The sequence below is a fragment of the Haliotis rubra genome, unplaced genomic scaffold (genome assembly GCF_003918875.1).
Source record: "Haliotis rubra isolate DU_JTF1 unplaced genomic scaffold, ASM391887v1 Scf39, whole genome shotgun sequence".
Classification (NCBI taxonomy): domain Eukaryota; kingdom Metazoa; phylum Mollusca; class Gastropoda; order Lepetellida; family Haliotidae; genus Haliotis; species Haliotis rubra.
The window spans coordinates 41,467-68,104 of record NW_025767068.1 but is presented as its reverse complement, the minus strand read 5'-3'; the positions used below and the strand labels follow the sequence as shown (position 1 = coordinate 68,104).

Below are 26,638 nucleotides of genomic sequence, written 5' to 3'. Positions count from 1 at the left end.
TGGGTCCTTGCTGGTAACATGAGGGTCCTGTAAAGTATTGAAGTGGTGTAGTGTACTGTACGTTCAGATAATTACTTCATTGCTTGGAATGAATCAGTCGGTGGTCATGTGGACAGTGGCCATGACAACTACTCTTAATGCACTGTAGGTACACTCTAGGTAGTTTTGTGCATCTCTCTATTTCAGGTTTTCTGTGTCCACTCTCTACATTTGTGCATACTGGACCCACATTTGTGCATAGGTAAACCTGAACTAAGTACAGTTACAGAAAACAAAGGAGCAGAGTAAACTGTTTTTCTTAAACGACTTATGTTCCTGTGTGAAATAAACTGAATGTACAAAAAATTCAGGTATTATGATGCACATTTTATTTTACACAACAGACCTGTCATGAAAATACAGTTCTGCCACAAGTGACATGAAAGTTCTCAAGGGTAACAGGAAAGTCGTTTTACAAAACAAATTACCATCTTATGTTTTAGCATCACAGGGATGAACAGTTCAGTCTGATCAGTGTCGTTTCTTTACCAGTCTTTTAAATACAGTAAATAAGGCTTTGCAGAGATGAACCAAGGATGACAAAGGCACAGATGAAAGAGGTAATTTTCTTTAAGCCTTGATGTACATGCACTGAAGCACAAATAATATCAAGATTATAATGTTTGCATGAACGGACATTGGCTTTCCTATATGTAGAGAACAAATGTAGATAAACTGTTCTGGCATTACCATAATTAGACTGATAAATGACAGATGACAGGAATGACCTGAATACACAACCCTGTTAAAGTAATAGGTGCTGAAATTAATGCGGAGTTGAACAGAATTCTGGTATGACGGCATGTAATGTGAGAGTAAATGCCCTGAACCCAGGGCATTACCACTTTGCATAATGTCATTAAAGTGGTCTTGGTTCATGATCACAACTGGCTGAAGTCTGTTAAAATAATGGTGGCATTTCAGCAAATCCTGGCAAAAAGAAGGGATGCAAATCTGCACAGCAATCTGCAAGACCTCAGATGTCATGGACAGCATGACATATTGTTCAATGGTGACATGTGGACACTGTAGCATGAGCTTGTATGTGCTTCAGTTATTCTCTGTTACTCGTACTGGAACAGAATACGAGTGCTACTTCATTCCATTAACACATCTTGTCCATGCTAGTCCTGCCTGTTACATGGCCCATCAGACAAGTGGATGGTGAGCACGCCTGAAACAATCTTCATAGATGCTTCATTAACTAGCCTTCACAGTTCTTTACATCAGCATATAGTGACAGGAAAATCATTCCTGTAGTAATGGACATAGAATCAGTCTGTTTTCTTGTATGCTACCATGGCATCAACTTTATGTATAGATGTAGAAAAAGACCTTAGTCGGACTTCCTCGGAATTCACCACAAAATGAGGCCCTGATTCTCCCCATGCTTCTGGCACATCCATGTCTTTGTCTGTGTACACCAGGATATCAAACACACCTGCAGGCACAAGCAATGGGTTCATTACTACATCAAGGTCAAGAACAAGGAATGGAGTCAAATATGCAAGGACTGGCAATTAGCCTGAGCCTAATATCTCTTCAATAACATTACCTTCATATTCTGTAAGAAAATACCACCTGCACACAAGAATGTTACATTTTCTGCAAATCAATATGAATACAGTTACAAATGTTACAAATATGTATGTAAGTTGGTAATATTGTTCAAAGACCCCTGAAGACTACATGATGAAGGAGATTACAAGTAGGTATCATTTACAAGGCAATATACAAGTACTGTGAATAAGAAATTGAAAAGGAATGGTTATGCAACCTTTTACTATGCAGTGAAATGTGCATCACAAAATCTGCTTCAAAACCTCTGTTAGTGCATGTTTTATACATGCAAATCAAACCTGAATTGCACCATCGAAACAGAGCAGGAGGTAAGTCAACTTACAAGCACTTTCTAGAAGCGGGAGGAATGTAACCGACGCTGTTATTTGCCTGATAACAGAGCGAATTTCTTCTTTGATTGCTTTGTCTGATTTATCCTTTTTACTGTAAAACAAGCACATGAATGTACACAGTTTGGGATGTTCTTAATATTATTGTAAATATAACACTAAAATCATAAACTAAAACAAGAGTCATCAAGAGATGATGGTCCAGAGATGATGAATCCCCAGTCTTGACAAATTTGATACTGGAGGTAATCATCAATGTCCAAGAGTATATAGATAGTGCCTTAGAGTAAATGTGCTGACAACCCTTTCACAATAGTTGATGACTAAAGTGATTAAATTGATTAGCATATATGAAATTTCAAATTTTACTTATTTTCTGAAAATAAAATCTTCTACATGGTGATGTCACAATCAAACAAGTGTACAGCCCTAAACCTGCACAGCATGGGGTCAGGGGAGTGGGGAGGGGGGCATTTTCACAGCCTGCCTGAAATATGAAACCCTGAATGGAACTTTTAGCCAACTCACAGGCTTGTTTCTATGGAAACGCACCTCCTCTGACCACCTGACTGATACAGGGGGAAATTCAAATCTGGATTTGAAAAAGAGAAATATATTTTCATAACGTATGTTTTATAGGCTGTCTGCATACATACATTTTACCAGTGAGTCTTTATAACATACTTCTTTACACAATAGCTTAATTTCATCATGACCCAGTAAGTCAATTTTGTGACATTTCACGGAATGTACTTGAATACTGCATTGCTTTACATCCAAAGACAGCTTTGACAAGGCAAGGAGGACACACCCCATCTGTCTGTAGGTTTGAACCCCAGCCTTTAACATCCATCCTCGATAATCTCCAGGGTATACGTTACGATCACTCTCCACTATACCCTGGATACATCTACGGCTTGACCCGATGATGGCCCGATGACTCCTCATTCATAGTAGCATCAATTAACTAAATTTCTGTCAAATAACAGCTTAGGTAGCGTTATTTTGAAGAACAGCTGGTAGTTTTGGAAAACACATCTCCGTCAGTTAAGTCAAACTAGATGTCATAGTAACAGGAAAAATAAAAAAAAATTATATAAAAGCCTTAATAACAAAATGCACCAGTTGACAACCTGTTCTCTGAGTGCACAAAGTTTCGTGGATGAATTTCTGATTAGGCCCCAAAAAATAAATGTTATGGTTCCGATTTCCTACATTTCAGAACTAGGGTAGGTAGGTAGTTTTTTTTGGGTTTTTTTGCAAAATATTTTTACATTACTCATGTGTCAGAAAATAAATTTAATTTATGATGTGGTGAGTAAAATTGTTAGGCTCGGCGGGAATATTTAGGGTCGGTCGGGAAATCGGAACCACAAGCTTTTTTTTTTAGGCCTTATGTTAGAGATATCGTCTGGACAAGAAATTATTACGAATGATTACAAACTGATTACTATATCCCACCATATTGTGGTGGAGTGTGGTCCTGTGCATATAGCTCAGGTCACTAATCAGTTGGAAGTTAACCCCCTGGATGCTGAGTTTTTCAAGCGCACATTTTCATAAGGTTTGAAAAGTGAACCTTATGCAATAATTGCGCTCACATGGTCCTGGATCTGCGTATTGCTATAAAATTACACACGCACGCACACACACACACACACACACACACACACGAAATGGGTTTGTGTGCTTATGTATAACGTTATACACTCAATCTTAAAAATGACTCGGAAATGGATTTTTCTCTATGACGTCAAAAAACGACAGAGAGGTCATACATGTATAAAGATAAGGGGGCATAACTCTACTATGCTTAACAATAGGTCATTTTAACTCAGATCATTTGGAGAGAATATGCTGTGGACACGGACGCTACATTTTTGCTATGTTTTGTTCATGGTGAACTAAACTATTCCAATCCAAAGATCCCCAAAGTGACCAGGCATGTTTTAATAGTATCACAATATATAAAAAAGAATATAACATCTTATTACATGAGAAAGCATGTAATAGCGTTTTTTATTACCCACGTGGTCAACGCATGGGTAGTTGCATACAAATCTTGTACGTCACACAAGTGTCGTATCTCGTTGACCTGAGATTCTAACGATTTGATTAGATAACCGATGACCTCTCAATTAGGTCACATTCTGACGTAACTATTTTTTCATTCATAACAAACACGTGAATTCATTCATTCTACAACTTAAATGCATTGTGGGAATGCAAACATCGCGAACGTTGCCGTGTCGCTGTTTAATTGTGAGTCGAACTGAGACATTATATCCGTCGAAAAACATAAATGCAATGTTTCCACCTGTGATGTTAGCCAATGAAGCAACTGGAAACCAAGAAATGAGGTGCAACGGAGTAGTTTACTGTAGGAGGCTGTAATGAGGGCGCTGACAACTGACATGCATCGTGGATCGCCGGTTACCAAGGCAGTGACGCCATTACAGTGTGTGACGCCATGCAAATATTGTACTGCAGTACAAAATTCTTCCGCAACCTCTTTATGAAACCGGTTTCGGTTTGAAACCAAAATATTAACAAAAATACGCTTATTTTGTCAATTTAATGCATGTAAGACGTGGGTAATAAATAAAATACCACACTCTGGTCTCATTACATACGAATTATAATGAAACTCGTGACCTTCGTATGCTATCTGACCCAGCTGTCGCTCGGTCAGATACCATAGGAAGGACACTCGTTTAGTATAATTGTATGTAATGAGACCTCGTGTAGTATTCTCTATGGATGACTGACTGCCTGAGTTTTGGTTTTACGCCGCTTTTAGCAATATTCCAGCAACATCACGGCGGGGGACACCAGGAATGGGCTTCACACATTGTACCCATGTGGGGATTCGAACCCGGGTCTTCGGCTAACGAGCCAACGCTTTAACCACTAGGCTACCCCACCGCCCCTCTCTATGGATGACCCTATCCAATATGTAAATTAGTTCTTAGATTCAGATATTTTCCGGTAGATGTATTTGGACTAAGTTTGCACCATTATTAGCAGAGTACAAGCCATATCTTCAAATGTAATGAAATTACTGAAAAAGTACATTTTAGTTGACATCATGGCTTGTTTTGTGTATTTTGCAACGTCGGAATAAGATGACATTAATGTGCTGTTTAGTAAATATCTCACCTAATTACCATTCATTGCATAAAAGGTCTCGGTCAGAATTATGCCCTTTCAACAAAACATAAAATGACAGATTGAACCTTCCTTTTATATAGTGTCTGGAATAGATGGACAATTGGTTGGTTTGACCAGGTATGACTAGTGTGTTAGGAACCTTAAGCTCCTGGAGTCTTCAAGATAAATTCAATCCTGACTTGGAATGAGCTGATTGTGCTTATGAAATGTAACAGACAAATCCAACCTTCCAAGTGAGGATATTTACCATGTATACCTTGATTGTCCAACCATCAAAATGTTTTATAACTCAAGTCCTTGGTAAAACATATGAAATGTCAAACTAAATATTCTATTTTGTTGCAGTGGTAACCACTTACTTAACCACATGATACTATTGGCAAAGCGCCACATTTTCGTAATGAATATAAAAGGACACAAACCTAGCTTCACCATCTACAGAACATTATCAAAGGACGTCTATGAGATTGAGAAATTTATCAAGAAGAAAAACGATAATATGAAACATGTTTACAGAAAATGGAATGTCCTAGATGCAGTCCTGTAATTTATATTTTAGTCTTTCAAATCTGTAATATTAGCTAGCATTTCAGTTGTTTAATCTATATTCCCAGTACCATATACTATACATTGTCTGCTTTTTATTATGCAACCTGTACCATTTTACTCTACCCACATATCTTGTTCAACTGTAACCAAGTAAAGTAAATAAAAATAATTTTTAAAAAAAAAGAAGGTTATGGTGAGTTGGTTCTTTTGCCAACATATGACTCATAGCTTGGCAAAGTGAAATATTCTTTCTACAATGTTTGCCAACTACGAGTTGTATGAAGGCAGTGTAACAACATTGTTCAATACCCGTTGCCAGATACAAATCATGTGATTATTACATAAGCATAAATTCTACTTCTCCCTTTGTTACTTCCAAACATGGCACGTAAATGTATGTCTGCTGATGAGGTAGCTGCCAATTTGATGGATAGTGATGCTGAAAGTGACAGTATTGAAGTGGAACTTAGTTCTGACTCTCATGTCAGATGATTCAATTAGAGATGATTTTGTCCCTCTTGCTGAATTATGACAGACACCACGTGGTCGTCATGAATTTCGTGGCGCAAGGACCAGGATACCACGAGGTCATGGAAATACAAGGAGAAGGGTTGCCCAAATCAAGCACAAATTGGAGGAAGAAATAAGCAGGTACCAGTTCATTTGATCAGGAATTGATCAGGCTCATGGTCTCAGAAACCAACAGACAGGCCAACTCAGAAATAAACAAAGACCATTGGGAAAGGAGTCGAGGCTCAAGGACTGGAAGACCACTAATGCCACAGAAATGAAACAGTTCATTGCCTTGAAGCTTCATATGGGTCACTACAGCCTGCCTACCATAGAACACTATTGGAGTACCAATGTTATGTACAGATCACCTTTCTTCTCTGGTATCATGAGTCGAAATCGATTCCAATTACTTCTGCGTTTCTGGCACTTTGCTGACAACCACACTGATAACAATGATCGCATGTACAAACTACACTCTGTTGTCGATCATTTCAATGATGTAATGCACAACAGTATTACCCTGGAAAGGACCTCTCCATCGATGAGTCCATGGTACTATGGCGAGGCATACTGCTATTCCGCCAGTATATCAAGAACAAACGTCACAAGTATGGCATCAAACTGTTGAAAGTCCGAATATACAGTGGAGTTGGTCTGACTGATGATCTTGGCCTGGGTCAGTCTGCTGCTATTGTTCTTAATCTGATGGAGGGCTATCTTGACAAGGGACATGTCTTGTATGCAGACAACAACTACAATTCTGTCAGTCTTGTGAAACAGATGACTGATAGTTCAACCTACATTTGTGGGACGCTTCGCCACGACCGAAAAGAAAATCCCAAGGATGTTGTCAAGCACAAACTGATGTAGGGGGAACATGTATGGTTGTCTGTAAATCTGTGGTTGTCTGTAAATGGAAGGATAAACGTGACGTCCTCATGATCAGCAGCATGCACCGCGTCGAGATGTTTGATGTCACAAATAGGAATAAGAAAGTGTCAAGGAAATCTAACACAGTTCGGGACTACAACCAAGGCATGTCTGGAATAGACAGGTCAGATCAAATGCTGTCCTATTATTCAGCTCTACGGAAGACGATCGGATGGTACAAGAAGATCGCCTTCATGTCCTCGAGATGTCACTTGTAATGCCTACATCATGTACAAAGCAAACCGCATGGAGCCAATGAAGTTCCTGCGATTCCGAGAACTAGTGACGATTGGTCTTCTTGGTGAAGCCTTTGAACGGGTTCATGGCCGCACTCCAAGAGTCGGTGAGGTTCAGGAATTCCATCACCTCACTTCCCTGCCACCCACAGAGAATAAGCAGAGACCAACCAAACCTTGTCGCACAAAGGCTGGTCTGAGACGTGAGACACACTACATTTGTGAAGTCTGTCCAGAGAAACCAGCCCTGTGTGTGGATAATTGCTTCAAGAAATACCATGTCCCAGAGTAAACTCCTGAAAATGATTCCCATCTCTCAGGGTGATGTCTGTATAATTGGTTGTTAAACAGTTCCTTAACCAGAGTATAGAGTTTTCGTAATTCTTTGTTTCCGCCAGGAGACTGCTTGTGGCTCTATTGTCAACATGTGAAATTTGTTTTAAAATACCACTGATGTAGCTACAAGATAAGTCATAGTGGCAAATTCTATTACATTCAAATTTGAAGACATGGGGTACAACAGTCCATGAGATATCGCGTTAACAAGAGTTCAAAGTGTTCAAAGTGTCGTGGTGACATTGAAAATAAGGTCAAGATCACCCCAATCGACTGGTGTCTGTGTAATCCCCTAATGTAGGCTGTCACCAAATTTGAACATATTGGATACAACAGTGCATGATATCACTTTTACAAGAGTTTGGAAAGTGTTCAAAAGTGTCGTGGTGACCTTGAAGATAAGGTCAAGGTCACCGGAATCGACTGGTGTCTGCGTAATCCCCCAATGTAGGCTGTCACCACATTTGAAGGCACTGGGAACAACAGTCCATGAGATGTTGCATTATAACAAGAGTTTGAAAAGTGGTCAAAGTGTCATGGTGACCTTGAAAATAAGGTCAAGGTCACCCATATCCACTGGTGTCTGTGTAATCCCCCAATGTAGGCTGTCACCAAATTTGAACATATTGGATACAACAGTGCATGAGATATCACTCTAACAAGAGTTTGAAAAGTGTTCAAAGTGTCGTGGTGACCTTGAAGATAAGGTCAAGGTCACCCAAATCCACTGGTGTCTGTGTAATCCCCCAATGTAGACTGTCACCAAATTTGAAGACATTGGGTACAACAGTTCATGAGATATCGTGTTAACAAGAATCTGGATGTACGGACGGACGTTCATATGTACGGACAGAAGCCGCTGAATACAGTCACCCGTTCCGGGGCACAAAAATTGCAACAAAACCAAAATTGCAACAAAACCAAATTTTGCACCATCACATGAAATCGACAAACCAACTCAGATGATTTGTCTCATAATTTTGGACACCCAAATAATTATTTTTTCACTTTCAGCTTTTCGCTTGCTAGTAGAACAGCCAGGTGTTTTTACTTAGGGGGACCACTTGCTAGTAGAACAGCCAGGTGTGCGTGAGTTGCATGTGTGAACTTGAAATTTATTATTATATTGTCACCAATGAAGGGGATAAAAATGAAGTGTTATCATTACAATTTGATCTACCATTAACATGATTAATGGTCCAAGGAGCAGAGTACTGTGAGTGAGTGAGTATGGTTTTCTGTCACTTTTAGCAATATTCCAGGAATATCACAGCGGGGTACACCGGAAATGGCTTCACACATTTACCCATGTGGGGAATCGAACCCAGGCTTTCTGTGTTACAAGCCAATGCTTTAAAGATTAAAGGATTAAAACAATCCACTGGGCTACTCAAATGCCCCCACCCAAAAAAGATAAAAAAAATCTGAGCAGAGAGGTATCACAAGTGATCAATTACAGCACGCTTGAATCCAAATATAAACAACCAGGTGTCACACAGGATTCATATCTAGACATTTTATAGTTTGCTACTGATCTTTGCTGCTAAGAAACTTACAGCAAACTGCACATGACACCAAGTGAATGCCCCCTATTCTGCCAGGATCCTTGAAATACATTACACAAAACATGAACAAATACTCACGTGTCAGCAGTCACTGTCTTATCACACTCAACATCAAACTGCCATCTCTCCAGGACCTCATTTGTGTAGACACTCTTGATGACAAGAACTAGCTTCTGCACTGTCATACCAAGCAGCCAGTCTTCAACAAAACACACACAACATGGTTCAAATGTTTGCCATTGTGATATTCTACTGTCACACAACATGACCAAATCAACACTTGTGGGTATTATCATTAAGGGTGACTATTGAGGGGGAAACAACTATTGCGATAGCAATAGTCAATTGCAACATACTTTTGCAACCAACTATAGCAATGCTATTGCACTAGGGATGTCACGATACATAAGTTTCATGAATCAATACGTATCACGATGCCCATGTCATGATTCGATATGTATCACGATACCTATTTGCGCGGATTTATGTTTTTTTATTGTCCATGAAAAGATCAAGAGTTTTGATTCTCAGAGATTAAAAAGTTCTAATTTCCCATCTTTGTGCATGAATAATAATCATTTATAACTCTCATAACATAAAAAATCATGATACAATTGCAAAATGTAAATGATACATAAACATATTTAAACTGATACTTTCAAAACTAAATTCCAATACAGTTTTGAATGTATCAATAATTGTATCGCCTCAGAAAAAGTAGTGATGCATCGATTTATCGTGGCATAAGCAAAAGACTGCTTGTGACTTTTTAAGCTACAAGCTAAATGAAATTTCAATAAGCAAAAACATACAATAATTGCTTATTCCTCACCACTTTCCCATTTCACACTTCCTTTTTAAGTAGTTTGTTATCATATTATTAGGGCTCCTTACATCAAGGCAGGAGACCTATTGTAAGCGTTCGGATTATTATCATTATTTATTATTCCGCCGATTTTTGTACCAAACATACCTCCTAAACCAATCCTCTGAATGACTTACAAAAAATCACACAGATGTCAACCGAGGTGAAGATATTCCCCTTAAAAATCTCTAGGCCCAATAGTAAAGGGGAGATAATTCAAAATAATTCCACAATTTCAAAGTTTGAGAACAAATATCTCAAGAACTAATTATTCAAACACTTCCAAATCCCTTGTACAGATGCACATTCCCAACGATTTTGCCTGGATGGGTCAAGTCGCTAAATTGTACCGTTTGGCAGTTATTTTTGTTTTCAGTTTTTGGCCATGTTTTTCAGCAGTTTTCTGAGTAGTTTGCTCCCAAAATGTGCAAATTCTGCACAAAAAGTGCCAGTATGATAGATGAAGTCTTGGTGATTCCAGAACACTAATTGTTTTGACCGTAGCTACATGACCCCTGCGACCCCGGCTGTATTTGGAAGATCCACTCGCCTGTCAAAAATGCGTTCTGGCTCCATTTTGGACAATGATTTCTAGCCCTGAAATACAATTCAAACATCCGTAACTCTCAAACCAACTGTCCGATTTCGACCAAACTGTACCTGTACAAGTGGGCTGTTAGTGTCGATTATAACTACTGCTTGCAGTAATGTATCTCCAAAGACTAGCAGTGAAATGATTCATATTAACTAAACTATTACAACTTTCACCAAATATGTGACAGACACAATTGGCTTGTTAGAACTAAAGCCAAGGAGCCCTCATCGTTGCTTGCAACTATATTTTTGTAACAATATTCGATCATAAATGCCAAATTTGACAAATGCACGGGGTTGCTAAGGTCCGCCATCATTGAATCGAAAAAATATGCATGTGATTGGCAATAAGTTTGGTATAAGTTTAATGCCATTATGAATTTTTAAACGCATTTAGCGTCCGTTAATTTCGACCCTTGTACCATCAAGAATGACATTACAAACCTAAGGAGAGACATCATGGTATTCTGGAGTGCAATCAGGTTTTCTGGCATGATGTCATAGCATCCCGGTGTGACATCATAGCAGGTCAGTGTCATGGCATCAGAGGTTATAATGTACTAAATGTATACAAAGTATTGACCATGTTGACCCTCCCCTATAAGATACCGGTATATTGTTCGATAACCATCCATATTTTCTTCTACATATTTTTCATGATCATCAAAAAACAAACCAAATGTAAAAGCATCTTATATTTTATATGAGTGTTATCTTTTAAGACCCATCCCTAGAGACCGCCATGTTTTTCTGTGACCTACAGATTGTTATAATAAATGTTTGAGGGAATTCTCACTGTTAACATAGTTAATGACAACTGTCAAACGCTATTTGCTGACTAAAGGTGTACTCCAACCACTTTGATTTAGTCTCCTATGAGGAGAGGAAAGATGCCACTGGGCAAGAGTCAAGTAGCCTACTGACATTCATAACATCACAATATCTATCATCTTACAGCAAAATATATGACAACAGCTCTATTTCTGTACCTCTAATTTGACCAATAACTTCAGTGAGGTATTTCTTAAGATCATCATCAGTTGTCACAAGCAAGGTCAAGCCATAGTTTTGAACTCGAGTGAAGGATTCTGGTGGGTAGATTCCTCGCTGATATAGTATACTGTTGATGCCATACTCTGAAAATAATAGAAATCACAATGATTACTTTTAAAACATGTTTTGGCTTTTATTTATCTTCACGTTCAGCAACATGCAGCCATAACACACAATACAGTGGTTGATATAATGAACAAACATGCAATATCAAAGGATAATGATATCTAAGTCTAACACTCGATCCATGACACCACCCAAAAATGAAACATACAACTTTATGGATGTATGTGCGAATCTACATTGAAACGTCGCTCTATGCAATAAATAAGAAGTTGTCATTCATAAAGTTGTATGTTTCATTTTTAACTCACCAACTTATAGAGTGCCCATCTAATAATCATGACACCACCGCCGAAGAGAAATGATGGATTGCTGGAGACTACTACTACCCCAGAATCTCCAAACTTCCAAGGTAAATCAGTGTAGATCAAATACATATCTAGAATCTTTATCTGTTAAAACTAATGCAAGGGTTAATTCTGCAAGGGTTTGTTCATAAAACATGAAAATTTGCCCCTCAATTAATACTGCCAAACATTCTGTCTGGGATATAAAGCAATTTCATATTATGATGCAGAAACATGAACTTACATCAGGTATATGGGTAGATAAAAAGTTCCTTTATACATGTCAACACATAACTGGGGTTTAGTCCTCTACCTGAAATGGTACTGTAATTGAGATGTGACAAATACTTACTGTACAGGCAGTACATGCAATACATGCTTTAGTGAAAGCCTGATAAATGCCATTCTATCCTAAGCAAAATAAAAATAACTTCATTCAAAACATTAACTTAGAAACTTATAACAAAATCATCTCTTTAGTATAGACCTTGGGCATGCATGGCTGGATCAAGTTTTTGGAAAATTCAAACAGTTTTATGAAACTATTCCTCTTACTCTTAAGAGCAGAAGATTGTTTTCAGCAGATGTCGATAAAAATAGCGAGGGTGTGCACATATGTGTGTGTAATTATCTAGTTAGTTTTGATTCAGAGGAATTGTTTTCACTGCTTCAAGCAAGATGAAATATTGACAGTAGTGCACTAACTGGGGACTCTTTTTGAGATCTCAATTAGCACCACACTGGGGATCACTCCCACACTGCCTGCTTGAAGTTTAACTTGGCTAAAGAGTTACTCTAACTTTGACATAGAAACAAGGTTGCAATCAGAAACAATTAGGGGTCATTTACTTAGTCATCTGCTTACCTATTTATTGTGATGGACATGTGCAGCATCAATGTGTGAAGCTTGTAACATCATAAAATTGTATGGAGTTGCTTTAAATTAGAATTTATTATTTCCTAACAAAATACAGCTAACCCAAATCCAACCCAACAGCTATTGATGTTTGATCTGAAATGAGATTAAGATAACTAACCCTTAACAATTGTGAAGTAAGTGAATCTGGGTATGGGTACTACAGATATGTATCCCATATACAGAAATATAACTGTCAGAATACAGAAATATACCTGGTACACTATGCAACAGACGAGACCATATTGCACAAACCAAAAACCGAAGCCAGTTCATATGTTACAGTGCATCACTGTGTAGCAGGGAGGCTGTGCACAGAAACCTGCATCATCCGCATTGACGATTTGGCTTGAATGCACTATACCGGGCGCAGCGCTCGCTGCTCCCTCTACGATCCTTAGGGTTAGGGTTTAGGGTTAGGCACTCTTTACGATCCTCAGGTTTAGGGTTAGGCACCCTTTACTATCCTTAGGGTTAGGCACCCTTTACGATCCTTAGGGTTAGGCACCCTTTACGATCCTTAGGGTTAGGGGTTAGGGTTAGGGAAACCCAGTAGCGCTAATTATATCTGAAAAGAGGTATTTTTTTCCACTACTGAATAGTAAACCAGCTGACAATGTGGGTACAGTGGTATTGCAAAGTAGCTGAGTACAGTAAAATGCACTCGTGTCGCAACTACAAGATAATAACAATCATTGCAATACATCATTTCATGGAAACAGCAAACATAAAACATACACTGTTGCCATACATGATACAACCTCGAACCGCAGGGCTCTGTTCCTTAATGTAAATCGATTATCAATCATTTACAGTGTCTATTATCAATCGACACGTTTTACAGAGGCTCTTGTATGTTCTCTTTATTTGAAAATTCATTTACGCCAACTTACCAAAGAATTCTGTGACAATTTCAGTAGATCCCTTCAAAGTTATCGCATTCTGTGTTTTAGTACCCGCCATGTTTGAACTCCCGCTGCAACCACAGCGCCTCCTATTTACAAAGGGAGTTAACTCTAATAATTCGTCATCAAACCTCCTCAGAATGTCATAGAAGGCACCGAGATCGAACCCAAACCGAGATACTATTGGCGTTATTTACTGTTGGAACATCTTTGTAGTTTTATTTACACATATAGTTATTACCTATTAATGTCACCAATTTCCCAGAAAAGTTTTCTAAATAAACTCAAGAGCGGACCCAGGATTTTAAGGCTTATTTTCCCCTTATTTTTTAAGCCTTATTTATCAACACACACACACACACACACACACACACACACACACACACACACACACACACACACACAGAGACACAGAGACACACAGAGACACACACACACACACACACACACACACATAGAGGCTTCATGACACATTGTTCTGCCCAAATCAACATAAATACTTTATGTGTTCTTTTTGTGTATTATTCATTGCTCTGTTACTACTTCGAGATATGCCATGATTATGGTGTTTGTGGTGCTTTTAGTAATTAGGTTTGTGGTTTCCAGGTACCAAATTGATATGTTATCTACTATTCGTCCCATGGTTTTACAGACACAACCTGTTAAAGATATGGGTCTGTAATTTGAAGAATCAGCAGGATTCCCACCAGGCTTTGGAATAGAGACAACAATGGCATTACGTCACGAAAGTGGGAAATTCCCTGAAGTCTATATTTGACCAAAATTTCTATAAGGATTTCTAAACATGATTCAGGCTAATGCTTCAAGAGCTGATAGTGTATATTATCAGCGCCTGTTGCTGTATCATGAGCTTGCTCATGGGCGGTATGGAGCTCATGTAACGAAAATAATTCGTTATAGTCTTCACCATTGCCTTGAGTTAAAATTTATTCTTTTCTTCTCCTGTTGCTTTTAATACCTTTGAAACTCATAATTTGATGATGAAGAATGTTTGGCAAGAGTATCGTCATTTGTTTTCTCTATGTCGGTTTTATAAGTTAATACATTTTTTATCACCATCCCTCAGATAGTAAACAGTAGGCTTGGAACCTTTGCCTTTGACATGGGTGTGCGTGAATTTATTTTGGAAACATAGTTCCTCCAAGACTGACGCTTATTCTGTTTAGATGCGCGTCGAGTCTTGGCATTTAAAATTGTAACTTAGTGGCTGAATCATTGAAAATACATAAATCATTTTCGGAAATGAATTCCTCAAGGATAGTATGGGCGCGGGCGCGGGTCGTGTCCGTTAGATCGCCCTATGATGAGCCATGGCTTAGGAAGTTTTGAAGATCTTTTTGTCGAATATTAGAAGAAGGGATATATAAGTCGCACAGTGTCAGTGCAATGTGAAGAGTCAGACGAACAGCAAACAGTTTGAAGATTTGTATTAAGTGAGACAGGGCTATAATAGACAAGGCGATACATTCCCTGTCCGATGACAGATGTTTTCATAAACATCCATATCGTCAAGGAATCCAAACTTGTTGTAAAGCTGGAATTGATTGTTTGAACAACCAGCTTGTCTATCGCTTTGGTTCATCCTGTTAATCTTTCGATTCATTTTCACGGATTGCTTCACATTAGTTTCACGTAGCATTTGTGGTGTCATCGATGAAACGGGGTTGTTTTTAGTATGGACTCAACGTTTTATTGATTGTGTTTCGTTGTTCCAGACAGTGTCCTTGAGCATATGGAATCTGATTAACTTTGAGATGACATTGAAGACGATGGCAGCACCTCAGCAGTCTGTGTTGCAGACTCCCCATGAGGTAATAACTCATCCATTGGGAGAAGTTCAGGGTGGGTGGACTTTGTCCATGTCACTTCTGTCTGACATTCAATAGAAGCCGTTACCAAAGATGGTCCTCTGGTTAAGAGTTTCCTAATATCATTGAAGCTAATGTTCTGGGTAAATTTGATTTTATTAATTTGCAGCTCTCTCTTCCACATTGGACACTCTTTTGATGAGGATGAATGCTGACCAGAACAGTTGACGCATTTCTTAAAGATCACATGCAACGTAAAACAAAACTTTGCAGATTCTGATACCTTTCGGTATGGACTTACAGATACAAATTGTCTAAAATGCAAATTCAACTTATAAAGTTGAAAAATAACGCGATGAAAAAAACCCCGCGAAATCGGATTTCAAACGATTCACTAAATTCACCCCAGCGCTTGGGGTGAAAAGCGGTTTCAACAGCTGGGCTGCGCTCATAGCACATACGCAGTGAAATAGGTTCGCGCAGCTTGGAAGCGGGATGTCCGGATTATAAGGTCGTGAGCAGGAGTAGTCTAATCAAAACAAATAGTAAATAATCTACCCATTACATAAAATAACCTTGTTAGGATCTAGATCTACTCAGCTATGTGTCAACCAGTGAGGCGTTCGACATCTCAAGACGGAAAACCTTCGCTGGTGGTGATTAATCGGTGAAGGCTTTGATGTGAGCTATTTTTCTAATGTTTTGTTGATATTTCACAGGCGCGAGCTTTTTATATGTTATTACAGTAGATTACCGATTTAACTGTTTATATAATTTCATTTGTCTATTTCACCACACGTTCTTCCTACCGAGTCACTTTCTCAGTTCGATACTTGTCATTATTTAGCCTTGGCAGAATTTCTAACTGTGGTATAGATATGTCGTTGTCATAGGCAAAACTCAATGTCTGTTTTATTGACACCTAGGTGTCTGCCTGCCTGTCTGCTAATGACAATATTCAATACACAACTTCGATCACTGACCACATGCAATTTGAACTTAACGCCTATCAGGTTATACACCATAAACAAAACGCATTGATTTATGGCCCGAGTTCGGTCTCTGTCACATTATGTAATTACACAGACAGGCAGGTGTGATACTTGTACGCATGACATGTTATGCTCGTTGATTGCAAAATGTTATACACAAAAAAATGAGCATGTATTTACAAACCCCAACATCTCTATATACACAAACAAAATGAGCCGTGAGGGTTATCTCCCAAAACTTAAGACAGACATATCTTAGACAAGTATAACTTAGACACTAATGAAGGGGATTAATTAGACAACACCCATGGCTGAAATGGAACAGTCCTAATTAGTGTTCCCTGCTGAGGAGACCTAGCTTGTATTCAGAAGTAAATGATATGAACTGTACAAGCGGAATTAAGTTTAAAGATGCATGCTATGTTTTCATTTGAATATCTGCTCACAAGATGAAAGGGGTCAACTGTTCTGATACCTATTGTGATGTGATGAACTCTTCTCCTGACTCACAGCGAATCGAAGACTTCAAGGACTACATGGTGAGCACCTGGATCAACTACGATGCGCGATTCCCTTCTTGCCCTATGGAACCGCTATGAGACTCACGGCCCAAGAACGAACAACAATTTGGAAGGATTTCTAAAGGAAAAAACCGCATCCTGCCGCACCCACATCCTAACATCAGAAAGAGAATCTATCGCGAAATTGACAACAGATTGGAAAGACTGAAGCAGCAACTTCAGCAAGCTGAGAAAAAACACATCCAGTTCCTTTATGCAGTTGGACATTTGCTTCATCTTGGTTAGGGAAATTTTGTATCAAATAAATGCTGTGCATAATCTGCCAAGGATGTCATGATAATGACTAGTAAGCATTACATGTTAAGTTCAAATTAAATGTTAAGTTATGTACAAATATTATATTTTAGGGAAATATTGTGGAAATGCAGTGGACATGATCAACATAGTACCATATTTAATATTTACTATTTATTTATTAACTTGTAATAAATATGCTGAATAAACATAACGTCTTGTCTAATTGATTCTACTGGAGTGATCCATTATAAGAAATAGGTATCAGCTTGAGGATTAGTTGTGCACTGAACCAGAAATGTTGTTGTTTTAAGCTGTCTAAGATATGGGGTCTAAGTGTTGGGAGGTTACTGCCGTGAGGGCATCGGCAAATGAACCAGCCACTACACTTGATTGCACACCCACCCGCTCTGACTGGGTTCGGTATCCCGGGTGCTTCGTTTCGAGGGAAGTGAACCCAAGTACGAAATATTGCACTTTTGATTTGCGATTGTATCGTCAATTCACACAAGTTCGATCGACATGAAACTTCGATCGCCCATTTTGAATGGTAATTGTCGCGATATAGTAGCGATAACTTACGGTATCTGCAGGCTTTGATCTCCTGGTGACACCACTTTCATTCGTTTGGAGCGGAAAATGTTTCGTGTCAAGTTACCAAACGTAAGTTATAGCTCATATTCAGCAAACAACTACTTTTTAACCCTAGATCAATAATGTAACTTTATCAGATCCAATAAAATGTAAACAGTATTTATTTCAAATTTTAGTAAATTGACAGCACACCTGTCTTCTGTTTGTTTGCGTTGCTGGTCTAATTGTGACATGTCCAGATATCCTTGTCAAGAAAACCTAATGCTTTTTGAGAATTTCCGTCAATTTGTACCTGATGATGTTCGAGCTATTGCCTCATTGATAAATACAACCTTGGCACAATGTACCCACCCTACATGTCAGCACAGAACACATTTACGTTTCTGCAAGCCAGTTCATGGTTTGATGCCCGTCACGATGAGCCTGAAGAATACGTCCCTGCATAATACTTCTATATAAGCTAAATATTTGTGACTTATCATCGTTTTTAGAAGAATTGAAACACAAAATGAACGTTTCATGGACATAAATACCATAAAATTACTTGGGACTGCTCTAGCTCTGAATTTGACACAAGACATCTTTTATACAAGTCATCCTGTTTACGCGACAAGCCAGCCAATCATTTGGTCGAACTTGTGTGACGTAGCTTTCTGGGTCACTTGTGTTGACAGTGAGAGGGTGGCCATGCCGCGATTGTGAAAAGCAGTAAAAATACCTGGATTTTGGAAATGTTTGACATAAATAAACAAGTTTAGAGGTAAGAGATTCGAAAATAAGATTATATGAATATAACTTTGAAAATTCAGCGACAGTTCTTAAGTGATCGAACTTACATGACACAAGGGTACGCTTATAATTTTGTTTATATGTTTTTTCATAATCAGCAATGTATATTATTATTATGGTTGCATGTGACCTTGAAAGCTGCTATCGCAATCTTAAGTCACATGTGTTTTCTCACCACAGTGAGCACAAGTAATGGGTGTTTGCAGGAATTTACCCCATGACCAAACCTCAGTGGGCTTGGGACATATTGTTCAACTGGAAGGCAGCAATACCTTGCTCTGATAGTTTTTGGTATAGATGGAGAGATGAAGGAAGACAGGTACGTGTTGGTTTGAATAACGTCTGAGTTTTGACGCATTGTAAAACTTTTCAAATGTGTGACACCTTGAGTTTTCAACTCGCAACTCTAGAAGATGATCCCGGTCCTTTGCTTGAACTGAGTAACCTGTGGACAGATACTGAAACAGGGAGTCCAGCCAATGTATCAACATTAGTAAGTTAGTCGCTTGCTGTCTCTTGACACATTTAACTAGAAGTGACCCACCTACCACGGAGTATCATAAAGACAATGCTACATACAAGTGGTTGTCCGACTTGCAACACCAAGGATACTAGTACTGGGATGATATGCTCAAGCAGAAATGATTTAACAATTCATCAATCTACCAGATTGGTCCGTGAGCCATTGCCTTCTGGGCATAAGACTCTAGGGAAATTATAAACAGGACATATTTCACAATCGAACGATATTTTACAAACAAAAAGAGCCAAGACCTAAAGTCAAAATATAGTTCATAATATAATTTGTGCAACGTGTTGGCCTCACAGGGTCCACCGTCAATAAATATTATTTCTGATGTTCATATGAGATAACGGTTTAAAGTCTGATATTTTCCAGGCCAAAGTAACAGCCGCTTCGCCAGCCATTGAAGGTTAGATATTTGCGATTCATGAGGTAGCAGCATATCACCTGTTACTGCTACACACAGACGGCTATTCATCTCTCCTCAATAGATGTAGGTTTGTTCTTTGAAATCATTTGACGTTCAAGTAGCTTTAGAAGAACATGTTATCTACGTCGGCATCTGTCTTCCTGTTATCCAACGTAGGAATATGACAGAGTAGACAAGAGAGACAAGATCATTCAGTATCAACATTACTGAAACACGTATTTCATGAACATCCACTGACTGAGCTGTTTGATTGTAACAAATCAATAACAACTTCTCTGCATCGGAAATGTTGGCAAATGTTTGGTAAGGATATTTATATATCTGTTTCGCAACAAAGAATATTTCATACATTTGAAAGAAATTTGGTGTCCATGTTCAATGTCGCAATGATACAGCACAAAAGCAAGTTTAAGAATTATATTTTTCAAAGTAAAAGTAGATTTATCATAAATGGATCATTATTCCTCATCCACACAAGGTTCCAAATGTTGATCCTTCTTGTAGTTAAATGAGTGAGCAAATGTTCTCGTCACGATATGGCAGAAATATTGCCGATGTGACGTTAAATATTAACTCACTCACTCACTAAATGAGTGAGTGAGTTCACATTTTAAGTCACATGCAGTTTTTCAGCCATGTCGTGACTATACAGTGTGCGAAATAGCCACTGGCCAACTAGCCCGTAGCTAGTAAAAATCCAGTCGGGCCAGTAAATCCCCACAGTCACTGGCCCGAATGGCTAGTGAATTTTCATGGGGTAATTTTGTAAATATATCACTCCTTCCGACTTGTTAAGTTATCACACACTTTTAAATCATGCAGGATTATGGCCTGATAAAAACTTCATCATATCAGCAGCCTAATGATGAAACCTGTCTACATTCAAATTTCGGGCTAGTGAATTATTTTGTGGGCTAGTAACTTTTTGAAACTATTTCGCACACTGTGACTATACACGATCTAAATACATAATGAATACATTTAGATTATTAATAGCTGGCAACGAAGGGCAGTCAATAACCTCTAGCATATCACTGTCAGAAACAGACTTTAGAACTAGCATTTATCTTTAGAATGTTATTTCTGTCAGAACAATGCAATATAAAACGGGGTATGGATCGCCAGCAGCTGAAAAAAGATCACCATGCTAGTTTTACGGTTTAACAATTCCCATTTCAATACTATATTGAGTAAACAATGCGCAAGGTTACAATGAATGACAAGACAGATTTCTAATACAATATTACATTTTTGTATTGGGTCAAAATGAAACCAAACCGCTCAAGCTTAATGAATTGCATTCGAACGACAATATAGTACTGTAGAACAGTTTAACAGTTTCCACAACTTCTTCTGTTGACGACTATATATCTTTACTGCCGAGACATGTGGTTACAGGCGACACCACCGTGTGGTATCAGGGGAGGCAACTCTATGTTGCTTACCGTAGCTCGTGATATGACAGTAGCCACACCTCAGTACGGCCTTTCAGATAACACTGCAATCATGCAGAACTCACTCGAATGAATGCCACAGTCTTACACCAGAAGCGGCAAACCGAGAGCATAACAAAGAGGAAGTAACTCCCTAGCGCACCTCCTCAGCTCACCCTCAACAGGCAAAGTTACACAGCCTAAGCAAGATGCAAGTTCAAATCACACTCAGTGCTTTAAACTTTTGTGTCCCACAACAACTAAAAGTCAATCAATGTGACATTCCAATCAACCAAAACACAATCTGATAATACAAGGGACCATGGCGTCTTACAGTACTTTGCTACCTGCTTGGATCCCAGCTGAATTAACACCATCCCTTTAGCCGTTGGCGATTGTACTCAGAGTTTCAGATTATATGAAGACATATTCTACTATTAAAACATGTTGTATGAAAAATACCTTGAATGAAATTGGACTTATATACCCTCTCAGGGGGACAATTATTTCACACTACTTCAACCCCCTTTGAAAGTATTGCCACTATTAATAGTCTAGGTTGTTTATTCATTCAAACCAAATTAAACTGCAATTATTAATTCTAATGCTATTTGGGGCGGTGGCGTAGCCTAGTGGTTAAAGCGTTGGCTCGTCACGCCGAAGACCCGGGTTCGAATCCCCACATGGGTACAATGTGTGAAGCCCATTTCTGGTGTCCCCCGCCGTTATGTTGCTGGAATATTGCTAAAAGCGACGTAAAACCAAACTAAGTCAGTCAGTCAGTCAGTCAGTCTAATACTATTTACAATAATAAGTATTGATGAGTATACATGATGTGGCCAATGCGACATCGTTGCATAATGACCTCTTCAAATCTGGACTGACAACCCAAGTAGGTGTAACCGATAGTTGGTTTTGTTTGATGTAATGTATTGATACCTACTTGGGTGTCCCACTTCTTTTGCATTAGATCAGGAATGCAAGATGTATTTATAACCAGAGTATGGAATCTGAAGACGTATCACAGATTTGTCGAGTGCAGCAGCCGAAATAAATGGTTCTACATCTATTCCGAGAGATGGAATAAGTGTAAATGTTTTTAACATACAGATCCCCATATAGGGGTTAAAGTTTGAAATGGCGTGAATTTAGAGAAGGCTCATTTGCTTCAACGTAAAGACCGCCAATATGAAGTTAAATCATATATAATTCATGGAACCAATGCTATTTTAAATCAGCATCATTACTCAGGAACGTTTATGTACATTTGTATTCATGCCACGAATGTGAAAATTTATCAAATTTGGCTCAAAATGAAGGTACCGTCGGCTTATGAAATAGTGTTAATATTGGAAATACCAACTGCACCTAATTATCATCCAAACCTGTCAGCATCAAACAACATTGAAAAGTGAAGTGATGGACTCCATTTTTAGCAAGCATATCCAAAATATTCTGATTACAGCTACTACAGCAACATGTTCCAACCAAAGGTATTTGCAACCACTTTACCGGTTCTACTGATTCGTTTCGGGAATATTGTCTCACTCGCAAGTTTTCAAGTGTCTGAGGACGATGGTGCCGTTTACGGACGCGTCGATCAAGTTCGTCCCAGCGATTTGGAAGACCAGGGAAGGACATTGACGTTCGTGGAATATGCACCTGTAACACGAGCTGTGTGGGTCGAGCGTTGTCGAGTTGAAACAGCTCCTTCTGGCGGTTGAAAAGGAGGAACGGAGGTCGCAGGATTTAGTCAATGTAAGATTGCCTTGAACCACCACTAGCCATAATCTACCGGTGCAGGACATGTTTCCCCACACAATGACGCTTACCCCACCAAATCGGTCCACTTGTCGAACGCAGTTCAGCGCAAAATGACTGTGTCGACGTCGATGGACACGTTGTCACCCATCCCGTCGTTGTAGGAGCAAAAGCAGTTCATCGCTGAACCAAACACGTCGCCAGTTCCCCAGGTTCCATGCCTGTACCCCGTTGCACCATTGGATACATCGTTGTCGGTGACCAGTCGTGTCAGGACAGGTCCAACTTTGGTCGATATGCTCGAATTTCCACTTCTCTCAAACGATTTCTGATAGTTTGGTCTGAAATTCATCGAAGACCAGGCATGTGTCCTGCCGTGTCTGTTGCTGTAGGAAATCGGTGACATTGGTGAAACTCCCGGATGAATCGGTGTACTGAGCAGGAGTGGCCACTCTTGGCCTTCCACTTCTGGGACGATCTCTGGTCGAATTGAAGCGGGTATTTCGATGCCATAATCGAGATATGGTGCTCTGGTGGACGTTGATCTGTATTGCAACGGCAGGCTGGAACTCCCCTGCTTCAAAACGTCCAATGGCAATATAAAACGCCTATGCCTTTCATTTTTTGACTGTAGAGTATAGATTCCTACGTTTGTTAAAGATAAATTTAATTTATAGATATTTAAAGGGATACAGTGAAGACCTGTCCTCAAAAATAACATAATAGCATGGTATGTCCGATATCAAGATTCACACATTAAATGAAATCCTAACCCGGATCCATACTGAAGGGAGTAAGTCTACAACAAACGAGACTGTCGAGTATGTCTCTGATTGTAAACGCGATTCCATGACTGCACGTATAACAGTACCAAGACGCCAATTAAAATGGGATAAATACACAAATATATATAGATATATCTTTTCACAGTTTGGAAGTCTGTCTGTGTTTTGTCAGCCATATTGCGGAAAGAAATCCGAGTGTATCGCTGTGTGTATTCTAAATGCTGAATTAAAGATAAGTTAGCAAGCAATCAAACCAGATGCGTGTATATTGTGTTGTTCCGTGGTGTGTGGCGTGTGTCTGTGTGTCTGTGACACTTGCCTTGGTGACATCACACATCTGTCTATGTGAACCATATTTCATAGTAAATCCGTAACACAGTAATTGGTATTGAGAAAAATATACACGTGAGGCACCTCAAAAGTGACAAGTGTTTAAATGTTCATTTTAGAATTGACGTCCATACCTTTTACATGTATCAATAACTCTATAACAGGCATGAAATTGTGTTTATTCATGAACACACAAATGACAAAATGAATACACAAAAGAGCAACATCCGGGACATGCCTCAGCACGATGGTGCAACGTAATCCACGGCCATTCTGTTCAGGAAAAGCCCTTTTCGGTTGTGCATACACTGAAATTCAAACTTCATCTCTTACATCTTGTTCCACGATCTGGATTTGTTCTCCTGTTTAAACGGAGCTTTTCCAGGATCACTGACAAAAGATACGCAGGTGTCACATTAGAAACCTGCCTTTATACACTGAGACAGCATGTCGAAGCGCACTTTCAAAGAGTTCAGCAATCTGCGCGGGGTCTCTAGCTGACACTTCGGTGTACTTGTGCTCTCTGTCTTTTGTAACAATTGCGTCCACAACTTGCCAGACAGGATACTTCCTTTCCTCTGATTGGCATCACCCATCAATGTGAACCATATGGCATGGTAAATGTAGAACACAAACAATTTGACCATTACAAAAGTATGCGCGTGATGCACCTCACAAGTGACAAGTTTTTAAATGTTCATTTTAGGATTGACTTCAATACTTTTTACATGTATCAATAACTCTATAACTAGCAATATAATAACTTACATACATTGTTTTAATTCATGAGCACACACAAGACATAATGAACACACAAAGTGCAATATCAAGGACATCCTTCAGCACGATGGTGCAACGTAATCCACGGCTTTTCAGTTCAGGAAAAGTCCTTTTCGGTTGTGCATACACTGAAACTCAAACTTCATCTCTTACATCTTGTTCCCCGATCTGGATTTGTTCTCCTGTTTAAACGGAGCTTTTCCCTGATCACTGACAAAAGATACGCAGGTGTTATCATTCGTCTCGGTGACATTAGAAACCTGCCTTTATACACTGAGAGAGCATGTCGAAGCGCACTTTCAAAGAGTTCAGCAATCTGCGTGGGGTCTCTAGCTGACACTTCGGTGTACTTGTGCCCCCAGTCTATTGTAACAATCGCGTCCGCAACTTGCCAGATGGGAGTCTTCCTTTCTTCTGCAATGTCTATCTTATTGGCAACCACATAAATGGGAACATTGTTTTCCTGCTTTTCTTCCAGAATGAGATCTCGCAAAGAGTAAATTTGCTCAAATGAGTCTGCGTCATCCACGGAATAGACGAGAACAAATGCATCCCCTTTTGCAATAGCATGCTTCCTTACCGTGGGAACAGCATCCCCATTGATGATTTCAACTATTCCCACTGTCAAATTCAATCCTGATGAGTCATATGTGCGCCTGTGGATCTCCTCGAACGTACCTTTATACTCTGTGATGAAATTCTGACCCAGAAATTGAGAAATAATAGCTGTCTTTCCTACTCCAGAAGCTCCAAGGACTACAAGGCAGAGGTTCTCGTCCTGGTCCTGGCTGCCAGCATTAAATGAACGTACTCTTTGAGCCATCCTTAAATGAACTTCCAAAGACAGTTTCGATTTGTCTGAGAAATTGAGTAAACAGCGGTCTTATATACCTGTTGAGACTTGACCCATACAGCGGTCTTTCACACCATCCCACGGTCATTGACGTATTTTGTGCAGACAGCACTACAGACCACTGACGGTACACTGAAACCCTGGCAACAGTTTGAACGGTTGTGACACTAACTAAATATATTACAGTTTGTCGATATCAGAAGCGATCTAAACACTTGCGGACAAAATAAATAAAGCAGGTACGTCCGAATCCTAGGACGTATTTTATATCAGTACTTTTTAAATAAATTTCCAGTTTAATTTGTTTTCAAAAATCGTTGAAAATACCTCAGGGCGGAATACACGTGGCAAAACTTTTACAGAAGCGCAACTTCAAGAAAATACAGATAGAGCGAGTTCACCAAACGCATAATATGGTCTGGCTTAAATAAGTCTAACATATTTTGCTGCACACCCTAAGGTTTTATATTAAGTTAAGTCTCTTTGGAAGTTAGCAGGGTGAAATTATTATACAGTCTGAGATATATCAAAATGTTGTGTTTCATTATAGGCTGGTGCATCGACAATGTCAAATCTGCATTTATCAACTTAGCTATGCCAAATCTTTACCAAAAGAGAGGTTCAAGTACCAGGGTCATCTGGGTTTATCACATTATATGATGTATGTTTACGATCATTTTTCGGCTATACTCGAAATACTTGTTTTCATGAGCAATGAGTTCATGGTGTTTC

The 26,638-nt window shown here is 39.1% G+C and overlaps 2 protein-coding genes across 2 annotated transcripts; both read right to left on the bottom strand.

The window, feature by feature from the left end:
- Nucleotides 1-591: 591 nt before the first annotated feature.
- Nucleotides 592-14,076, bottom strand: LOC124286741 (mitotic spindle assembly checkpoint protein MAD2A-like). Its single transcript, XM_046723164.1, has 5 exons — nucleotides 13,981-14,076; nucleotides 11,698-11,844; nucleotides 9,328-9,448; nucleotides 1,943-2,043; nucleotides 592-1,480 (listed from the first exon to the last, which is right to left on the bottom strand). Exons 1-5 carry the CDS (start codon nucleotides 14,048-14,050, stop codon nucleotides 1,314-1,316), a joined length of 606 nt encoding a protein of 201 aa, XP_046579120.1. The 5' UTR covers nucleotides 14,051-14,076; the 3' UTR covers nucleotides 592-1,313.
- Nucleotides 14,077-25,195: 11,119 nt separating this feature from the next.
- Nucleotides 25,196-25,876, bottom strand: LOC124286668 (ras-related protein Rap-2a-like). The gene has a single exon (XM_046723072.1). It carries the CDS (start codon nucleotides 25,874-25,876, stop codon nucleotides 25,196-25,198), a length of 681 nt encoding a protein of 226 aa, XP_046579028.1.
- Nucleotides 25,877-26,638: the final 762 nt, after the last annotated feature.